Below are 9,675 nucleotides of genomic sequence, written 5' to 3' on the forward strand. Positions count from 1 at the left end.
GACCCACGTGTCAGCGTCCCTGTAACAGGATTGCCTGTTCCACCGCGCCGTCCGCCGGAGCACCGCCGCGCCGGAGCGGTCCTGCGCCTCCGTCCCTTCGCTCACGGAGACGTCGCAGCAGGCCGCAGCACGACGGTTCTGTCTCGGTGGCCGGCGGAGCTGCAACCTGGCCAGAAGAAGCCGTCGCTTCCCCAGATTTTTACAAGTTCCGATCAGAATATTTGCATCACGGAGAAGCCACCACCTCGGGAATCTCGCGTCGCCGTGATGAAGGTGGAGCTTGCAGCGGGCACCTCCCAGACCGGCAAGGCGGAGGAGACTCCGCCGCCGTCCCCGGCAGCCGCTGCCGCACCATCCGCGGCGGAGGACGCGCCGCTCCTCCCCGACGGGGGCGTGCGGCGCCGGGCGGGGTGCGGGCGGTTCGCGCAGCGCAGCGGCTCCTTCCGCCGCGAGGTCGGCCGCGCCGCCGCTGAGACCTTCCTCCTCACGAGGCTCACCTTGATCCTGCTCCGCTACCTCGGGTACATGTCAATTCCATTTCGATTTAGCTTCTGGCTGCTAGTTGCGATTTAGTATGTTGTGCTACTTGCTTACGTATTCTATATTATGTACTAGAGCCTCTACTTGGACTTTCACACTTCCACCTGTGCTTCATTAGTCATTACTCTCCTGCTACACCTACGTGCTCAGTGACATTTTATTGGAGAATTTGTCTTCTCTTGAAAAGGAGTCTTCGTTGAAAAGGAAATGGAGAAATAGTTAGGACCATGGATATAAGTGATAGTTACTAGACATGCTTGTTGCTACTCATAACCTTAAAAGCATATAGCACATGATACAGCTGATACTAGCCTACTACTAAAAATGATTGGAATTATGGACACATGGGCAGATCGCCCTTTATCAAACTGCAGGTTTTTGTGCAGTTTATTGTAATAACTTGTTAAATTTATGCAGGATAGGCTATAGATGGATCCGGCAGTTTCTAGCCCTCTGCTGTTATACTTTCTTGCTGATGCCAGGTTTTATTCAAGGTTTGTGTTACTAACTTTGCAATTGTTTTATTGGGCCACATATTAGGCGCTTTTTTATTCTTGAAATGGCCTGTGTGATATAGCTTATTAAACCCATGCAATACAACTGTTCTGTCTTAATGAATTCTTGCTTTTCTCTACTCCAGTTGTATATTATTATTTCTTCTCTAGCCATGTTCATAGGAGTGTTGTATATGGTGATCAGCCAAGAAACAGGTAATTCATTCAACTCTATTACCATGTATGATGTATCTAATATTTCTGCTTGATGAATCATTTGATAAGTTTTCTGGCAGATTGGACTTGTATATACCCACTACTACGACAGGGTTAAAGCCAGTTGTGGCATTTGTGACTGGTGGAGCATGGATCATAGGGTGAGTGGAAGTATGTACTATCTTGAGCTCCAAACATTTTTTGATGTTCTTGCTATTAAGGTAAAGTTTGTGTGTCTTCACTTTGCATATCAAATCATATATTTCTCAGGTACAAAGGTTGGGGGGCCCTTTTAGGCAGACGCTTAGCAGAAAGGGGCATCATAGTTGCATGCATTGATTACAGGTACTCAGAATGTATTTCTATGTATGTAGAGCAGCAATATCATTCAGACCATAGTCACTGAGAATGCAAATGCTTTGTTTGCAGAAACTTTCCTCAAGGGACCATTGGTGACATGGTAGAAGATGCTTCTCAAGGAATCTCTTTTGTCTGCAACAATATAGCAAGTTATGGAGGTGATCCTAACAGGTTTATAACTTGTTCTGTTGTGTGCATATTTTCAACCTTGGCTATTACAATCACTAAAATTGTGGCATGCACATTTGCATGAATGATAACACTTTGCATGCTTTAGAACCTCAAAATAAGTGCTGTTGAGGTAGATTATTGAAGGCACGCTTTTGTTTGCCCATTCATCTTTTGTAGATGATTGGCCTATTTGATTTCATTATTCCAATAATATTTATCATCCCTAAAACAGCATGCGCGGAACGAACAAATATAGACTCCTGTCCTAAGATGGCATGTTTAAAGTATTTTTGTTCTTACATATTCTATGCACATCATTCACACAGGGTTTACCTTGTTGGACAATCAGCTGGTGCACATATTGCTGCGTGTGCCCTCTTAAACCAGGCCATTAGAGAATGCGGTGAAGGAGATACTTCTTCTTGGAGTGTTTCTCAAATAAAAGCTTACTTTGGCATTTCTGGCGGGTAAATTATTCACGTCTCTTTAAATAGTATATATAGCTTACAGAGAAACTATATGTTTACCTGTGAGAATGTTTGCATTATTGTCAGTACTTCTCCAAATTTGGGCAACCCTGCCAAATAAAGTAGATATCTGGCTGCATTCTGTTGTAGTTTACTGCCAAATAGAGAAGTAATATGATTGCTCCAGATTCAGTAGATGAGATTTAGCATTCAATAGTCGGTGGGATGAAACATAACAAGATATTTAACAATATGTTTAAGTACCGAGTTTCGAAAGAATGTAAACTATGGACCTCTTTAGCACTTACATCAACAGAATGTAAACTATGGACATCTTTAGCACTTACATCAGCACTAGTGTAGCACTTGTTAGATTCGGTAGGAACAGCGTCTTGTACAGGCCAATACAGACTGTATACTGTGTTAGAATTTTTTTTGTTTGAAACATGGGTGGATTAGGCTTGATTTTTTGTGAATGATCTCTGCAGGTACAATCTCCTTAATTTGGTTGATCATTTCCATAGACGTGGCCTTTATCGATCCATCTTTCTCAGGTTTGTGTTACTATTCATTGGTGTCTTTTTATAAAGTTGTGATCCTGTTAGCGTAATTATGACACGTTCGATCATATTTTCCAGTATTATGGAAGGTGAAGAGTCACTGCAGAAATTCTCTCCACAAGTGATGATTAAGGAGTCATCTGCTAGATCTGCAGTTTCTTTGTTGCCCCATATTATCCTTTTCCACGGAACAAGTGACCATTCAATACCATCAGCTGAAAGGTGCGTCAAATTACAATACTTGAACATAGGGCGCATGGTATAGCCACTTTATAGAAATGTTTTATGTATAATGATGATCAATCACAAAATGCAGCCAAGCATTCGCTGATGCTTTACAACAGCATGGTGCAAAAGCAGATCTATTCTTGTATGAAGGAAAGACACATACTGATTTATTCCTTCAGGTAGTCATTGTGTCACGCTTTTCAGATCTGCTTTATTTTCTGGTTCAGTAATAGTGACATTGTTGTTTGATTTCTTGGAAAGTTTTGAGCTCCGTTCGAGGATGACCCAAGAGACTATGAATACATCAATACTAAATGTTAATCCTAGAAAAGTAATTTTCAATGATGAATGTTGTGTTGGCAGGATCCTCTTCGTGGTGGTAGGGATAAAATGCTTGAAGAGATCGCCAGTGTGATACACAGCGAAGATCCAGACGTATCTGCCGACCACCACGTCGTTCCTGTTGCACGGCGTCTTGTTCCTGAATTCATGTTGAAGCTCGCTGGGAGAGTAAGCCCTTTCTGAAGATGGTGGTGGTTTGTGATTGCAGCATGAACCAGATGTAACTGTAAAGATTATTGTACATTAGGGGGAGGCAGCCTGGCGCCAATTGGGTCCTGCGTTAGGATTTTATTTTTATTTTTTTTTAATGACGAAAAATATTTTTGGTCCCTGATCAGCGAGTCAACTGCCATCCCAACTCCCAAGCCCTAGTCACGTTGAGAAGCTACGGACCCGCTGTATACATCGATCAGGACGTGTCATTTTTTGGTGCTGGTCGCGCATACTACCGATATTTCCTGTGACGTTTGTCATTGTTGTATTGTATTTTTATCTCTCGAAGGCTTATTAAGCTCTTTAACCTGGGCGTGCAAAATCATGTGTGTCACTCAGCTCGTCTGTTCATGCTTAGCAGAATAACCAATTTGGTCCCATGAAGGCATAAATATTGTAGCAGCATGCTGTAATCATACGTCTTGACCTTGTACTTGTGTCTTGAAAGGCAAAGCATACATACAGAGATAATGGGAAAGAAAATGGTACGCTGCTGACAATTCATATGGCAGAGCCGTTGTAAAACTCCAGACTCCGTTGGAAAAAGAATACGTCCTCATGGTGAGTCAGCTGACCACGCTTCATTGTTCATTACATTTCCACCATGGACTAACTAGTGTTACATCGCAGGGATTGTTCATGGATCCATGCAGGGCCCATGCTGTTACAAACAGGGTGAAAAATGCCCCTGCATCTTCCTCTTCCTCAAGTAACGCCCAAAGTCCAGATTTGCAATGCAGTGTTTTGCTTTCCCTGGCTGTCTTCTATATCGTCGGCATACAGTTTACCTGACAGAAATCTTGTGACGGGATTGTTGTCACCCCACGGTCATTGGAGCCTAGGAGTGCATCCTAGAGACCTTTTCAGACAATCCATCGACATCACCTTCCATTTCCTCAGGGATTTCATCATCCTAATATAGACATCAAACATCAGTGGTGGAGCCACTACCTAATCTCTAATAAAGTGAACCAAAGAAAGGTGCAACTTGCATGCAAGAAATCAATTGAACAAGCTCTTTTCAGGCATCCTTTCTTGATATTGACAATGCGCATTCCATTTTAAAAAAAGATGGTGACAGTGCACAAGTTCGCCACCTTGCCTACTTGCCAGCAGAAGAATTCAGGTAGTTCAGCATTTACCTCTGGGTGTTTATCTGCGACAACAACACACTTGGAAGCACTAATGCTTGCACTCTTCAGGTAGCTTCGGGAGCTTAAGCTTGTGGATTTCAAGCCATCCTGGCCAACATCTTCTGACCTTGGAGGGCTCACAGTAGTGCGGGCAACAGAATCTGCACTTCTCTCCTGATCAACAATATGTTGTTCATTATTGCCATCCTTCGACACAACCACTCTTTCCCTGTCACGCGCAAAACCATGCAGGATTTAGTACAACTCGACCAAAGCAAGAGCTTCTGTACTTCTGAATCCTAACCACCATGATATATACCTTGGTAAAGAAGCATGCTTTCTCTGCAGTGGAGAACCTCTTTCTCCTTTGCTGTAATGCTCCTCAAGGTGTGCAAACTGCCGTTTGAAGCGGTCAACTCCACTGCAGTAAGATAGTAGTATTAATAACCTAGATAAAAAGAAGAATACTAGTACTATAAAGAAGAGTAAGGTTAGATACATGCTTTATCAACTCCAGCAACTCCTTGCACCAGAATAAAAAACAGCATAGAAGTTGATTGTTAGTGTTTCCTATACCAAATCTTGTTGGGGGGTGTGTGTGTGTGTGTGTGTTGGGGGGGGGGGGGTGGGGGGGGTCGTCCTGGGAACGTGTGTTCTAAAAGTGAGGAAGTGCTGTCAGCAAAGAATTTTAGGTTGTAAGGAAAATGCAAAGTATAGTGTGGAATTTGTTCAATGTTGATCTTCACTATTCCCATGGTGGCAGTAAACTAATGCAATACTGCACCTTGGATAGAGGAAGCTAATCTGTTCTCCACCTTTCATGTACTCCTCCAGCATCTGTGGATGATACTCCAAAATCTGCTTGCAGTTTGTAAAATAATCAATTCTCAAACAAAGAGAGTAATTTGTTTACCCAAAAAGGGAAATCTATTGCTCCCTACCTCTCGATAGATCAACTCTCTAACATCATCTTTTGCCAGCTTCCTTCTTTCAAATTCGAATTCAAGTTTTGAAATTGGGTGTCTTGAGGGCTCACGTTCCAAATTAGCAAGGCTTGCGAAGTATGGATCAGCCAGAGCCTGAAATAAGATTAAAATAAATCAAAATAATAAAATTGTATTGAAATATATGTGAGGCATTTTTTGTGGAAATTGTTAAGGCAGTTCCAACAAAGGAAAAGAAACTGTGTTCTGAGTTCACCTCTTCTGCTGTGGGCCGATCTTTAGGATCAAACGCAAGCAAACGCTCTAGCAGACGAAGAGCCAAAGGATCAGCATTTCGAAATTTCTGAGTAAACGGCACAGGATGTTTTTTCCGCATGCAGCTCAAGTATCTCCTGGCCTTCTCATTTCGAATCTGCAAAGGTTGTAGAGAACAGTAAGGATGTTTTCTCATCATTTGAAATCACAAAATCACAAAAGAAATAAATATGTGGATCATGAAGGAAATATTTCAGTCTTGCAATGGACTTTGTTACTAAAATGGTACATTATATTAAGATTATCTTTTCACATATCCTTTATGTCTTGTTAAAAAACACTATTGCTACTAATGATACAAAATAGGATGTTCGAGCAAAAATGACACAGAAGAATTGAGATGTAGTACCCGAGATAAGGTCTCGGATGATGGAGTTCCAAGAAGATCTGTGATGAGATCTAATTGGTGTACAACATTCTTTCCAGGAAACAGTGGCCTTCCAGTGAGAAGTTCAGCAAATATGCACCCAATACTCCAAATATCAATTGCAGGAGTGTACTGCATATAAATTAAAACTTGTCAGAATATGGATGGCTGTAACATAAGGATTTTGCAGAAAGATTTGGGAATATAATCTTGTCCAAATAAACATTATGCCTCCAGATTTCAGGAGATTACTACAGGAACTGTGAGTTTGAGATATTATTTATAAGCATATAAAGAAAATATTGTTTTAGCCTTTTAGGTACAACAGTTGAACTGTGAGTTTGAGATACTTTTTTGAGAAATTTGAAACATAAGCCCAACATGAGAAATGCTTTAGGCTGCAGAACTAGGCCCGAGCCTGGCAAGCCCAAGTATAAATTTTTTACACGAGCTAGATCACGTTTGTCAGAATGGCAAAAGAACCTGTCTAAGTATTATTATACTTGTTAAAAAAAAGCTTAGCTTGAATATTCCATTTGCAAAATTTGTTGATTTGAGATCTTCTCAGGGAATAAAATTGGACATCAATAAAAAATTCTTTAAAAAGGAAATATGACGCACTACATCATAATTGACCACTTCATGCATTACAAATTTCAAGATACACATGCATACATAGTGCTGTAACAACATTAATTTTGATTGCATGTAAGTTCGAGAGCTGAAGACATTACTTTGGAGAAAAAGGAACCACACAATTCAGGTGCCCGGTACCACCTTGTTGCCACATAATCCTTCAAATAGCAAAGCAGAACAAAGCGCACATTAAAACAAGGACATTGGAACATCAATACTTTCCATAAAATGACAAGAAACTTACCGTCCAAAATATAGCTGACGGGGCATCATTAAATGATGCACGGGCAAGTCCAAAGTCACAGATTTTCAGTTTGCAGTCTGAGTTAGCCAGTATATTCTTGGGCTTTAGATCGCGATGAAATACGTTAGCTGCACCAATGTAGACAAAAAGCACATTATCACAATAATAAACTAGAGAGCCATGAGCGGATGAGCTCATGACACTCTGACAAATACACGAATTATTTGTGCTTGCTAGCTGGGATAGGTATCATGTGGCTGGCACTAGTTCATATACTTACCGGCATGTATGTACTTGAGAGCACGAAGAAGTTGGTACAGGAAAAACTGGTGATGCTCAGGGGTAAGGTCATCATTCGCCTTGATCACTTGATGGAGATCTGACTCCATGAGCTCAAAGACAACATAGATATCCTGAAACTCCCTCCTAGAAGGAGGGAGCATGATGTGCTTGATCTCAACTATGTCTGGGTGACGAAGCAACCGAAGGAGCTTGATCTCACGCAGTATGCGTGTGGCATCCGAGACATGCTCAAACACATCATTGATCTTCTTGATAGCAACCCTCTCACCAGTGCGGGTATCTACTGCTGCAGCAACTACTCCATAACTCCCTTTACCAATGACTTCTTGAATCTGGTACTGGCTTGCCTCTCCATATTCTGTGAAGAACTCCATTTCCACTGAGTTCTGCAAGATCAAAATTTCAAGAACATGTTGAAGTTAACAAGAGATATATGGAATACTGTGCATCATAGACTGATTGGTTACAAAATATCCATACTGAAACAACCTAAGGTTAACTGAACAGTAGCGTATTGGTGAAAGGTATCCCCCAGCAGAGCAAATGACAAAGCTGCTAATACGCGTCTGGAGGTTCCCTTTATAAAGCTATAGGATCTTTTACCAAGTTCATGACTAACCTACTAAAAATTGACTTATTCACTAAAGGCAGGGTCAGGTAAATTCAGTAGGAACACATGCAAGGGCAAAGACCTTTTCTCATTGAGTCAGTCCTCAACAGCAAATAGGCAAGGGAACAGGGAACTGGAGCTAGAGGCCCAGATCAGGTCAACATTAGAAGCCCAGTCAGATCATCAAAAAACAAAAGTGGACAACTTGAAGAAGAGTTCCTCAGGATCACTACGACGCGGATGATGCAAGCAACTGCCGATAGCTAATTGAAGTTTGATGACGCAAAACGAGAACTAGAAGAGTACGAGCATAGAAACCAGAAGAATGTTACAGAAGAAGTGATTGAATTGAACATTTCGTCCAGTTGAGAAATTGGACTGAAACCACCTCTTATTGCATCGATCAAACGATAAGCATGAATCAGATCAAAGACAGTATGTAAGTCACAAGCTTTGCCTGCACAGTTTCCGAATGCATGTGCGGAAAGAAACAAGGTACTTGGCATGAAATTGTATAAGTATGGAAGCAAGCGACGGACACAAAAATCCAATCTTGGCGAGAAATTTCCCGTGACCGCGAATCAAGGATCACGAGAAAGCCACAAAAGCAAGCAAAGCAACAGAAGCGAGCCCAGAGCGCGGCGCTGGGTTGCTCACCTTCTTGTGGCTCTCGACGGGCAGCGGCATCTTGCGCTTGGGCACGCGGATGGCGCGGAGGCCGACGAGATCCGGGTCCTCGATGACCTCGAGATCGGGCGAGCCTTCCTCCCCCTCGCCGGCGACGGACGACTGGTGGGAGTTGGAGGTGGAGCCGTTGCGGCGGTGGAACAAGCGGCGGAAGCCGTCGACGATCGTGCCCCCTCCGCCCATCTTCCTAGCCCTGCGCGCCCCACGGCATTGGCTGCCCGCCCGCCCGCCCGCCTAGCTATGTACTGCCCGCCTCCAAGCTCTCCCCCACTTCTTCCGCGGCTGCTGTCACTCGCTGCTCCGGACGCTTGCTCGCTCCCCCCGGCGTGCTGCTCCCGCCTCCCACTGAAGGGACGACGAAGTCGTCGGCGCTGTGTGGGATTGGATTGATGATGCAGAACGGAATGGAAAGGAGACAGCGATGGGGTTGATGGCAAGGAGCAGGATCTTATACCAGTTGGGATTGGAGGACGGATTCTTTTTTTCCTTTTTATCCCCCTGATAATGTGGTGAGCGTTCAGACGGGGCCGTGGTTGTGGCTGATCCTGATGGAGTACAAATCTGGAGCTACAAAAGGCTGTACCGGCCTGCCATTACCGGCTGCTGCAGTGGGAATTAAAGGAAAAAATCCTAGCAGTGGCAGTACACCAGCACCACTCACTCAACTTGCTCTAGATCTTCTGCAGGTACATCCACAGAGTCATGGACAATTGCTTGCAAGAGCAACATTGCATACAGCTGTGCTCACGTTGGCTGCAACCCGCAACCCTGCAACCGCGTTTCGTCGTGGCGACTCTGCTCGGCCTCGCGCGACACGCTGATCGATCGATCAAGAACTGATCCAT

General features: G+C 43.4%; 2 protein-coding genes across 2 annotated transcripts; one reads left to right on the forward strand and one right to left on the reverse strand.

Moving 5' to 3' along the window:
- The first annotated feature begins 7 nt into the window (after window positions 1-7).
- On the forward strand, window positions 8-3,898 carry LOC112888563 (probable isoprenylcysteine alpha-carbonyl methylesterase ICMEL1). Its single transcript, XM_025954797.1, has 11 exons — window positions 8-521; window positions 958-1,034; window positions 1,181-1,250; window positions 1,331-1,411; window positions 1,521-1,595; window positions 1,680-1,781; window positions 2,108-2,248; window positions 2,737-2,802; window positions 2,887-3,030; window positions 3,125-3,215; window positions 3,400-3,898. The coding sequence occupies exons 1-11, from the start codon at window positions 268-270 to the stop codon at window positions 3,559-3,561; spliced, it is 1,263 nt and encodes a 420-aa protein (XP_025810582.1). The 5' UTR covers window positions 8-267; the 3' UTR covers window positions 3,562-3,898.
- A 164-nt stretch (window positions 3,899-4,062) lies between these two features.
- LOC112888561 (mitogen-activated protein kinase 12) lies at window positions 4,063-9,258 on the reverse strand. The gene is made up of 11 exons (XM_025954793.1): window positions 8,801-9,258; window positions 7,511-7,919; window positions 7,231-7,358; window positions 7,085-7,144; window positions 6,333-6,482; window positions 5,925-6,080; window positions 5,666-5,803; window positions 5,509-5,582; window positions 5,044-5,145; window positions 4,734-4,953; window positions 4,063-4,504 (listed from the first exon to the last, which is right to left on the reverse strand). The coding sequence occupies exons 1-11, from the start codon at window positions 9,011-9,013 to the stop codon at window positions 4,430-4,432; spliced, it is 1,725 nt and encodes a 574-aa protein (XP_025810578.1). The 5' UTR covers window positions 9,014-9,258; the 3' UTR covers window positions 4,063-4,429.
- Window positions 9,259-9,675: the final 417 nt, after the last annotated feature.

The sequence above is a fragment of the Panicum hallii genome, chromosome 4 (genome assembly GCF_002211085.1).
Source record: "Panicum hallii strain FIL2 chromosome 4, PHallii_v3.1, whole genome shotgun sequence".
Classification (NCBI taxonomy): domain Eukaryota; kingdom Viridiplantae; phylum Streptophyta; class Magnoliopsida; order Poales; family Poaceae; genus Panicum; species Panicum hallii.

Excerpts from the sequence above, each read along its gene's own strand:
- LOC112888561 (XM_025954793.1), bottom strand. The coding sequence starts at position 9,013 with ATGGGCGGAGGGGGCACGATCGTCGACGGCTTCCGCCGCTTGTTCCAC. Across the intron at positions 4,954-5,043 it reads AAGCATGCTTCTTTACCAAG|GGAAAGAGTGGTTGTGTCGA; the intron begins GTATATATCATG and ends TGCGCGTGACAG. Across the intron at positions 4,505-4,733 it reads TCGCAGATAAACACCCAGAG|GATGATGAAATCCCTGAGGA; the intron begins GTAAATGCTGAA and ends TGTCTATATTAG.
- LOC112888563 (XM_025954797.1), top strand. The coding sequence starts at position 268 with ATGAAGGTGGAGCTTGCAGCGGGCACCTCCCAGACCGGCAAGGCGGAG. Across the intron at positions 1,596-1,679 it reads GTTGCATGCATTGATTACAG|AAACTTTCCTCAAGGGACCA; the intron begins GTACTCAGAATG and ends CTTTGTTTGCAG. Across the intron at positions 2,249-2,736 it reads TACTTTGGCATTTCTGGCGG|GTACAATCTCCTTAATTTGG; the intron begins GTAAATTATTCA and ends TGATCTCTGCAG.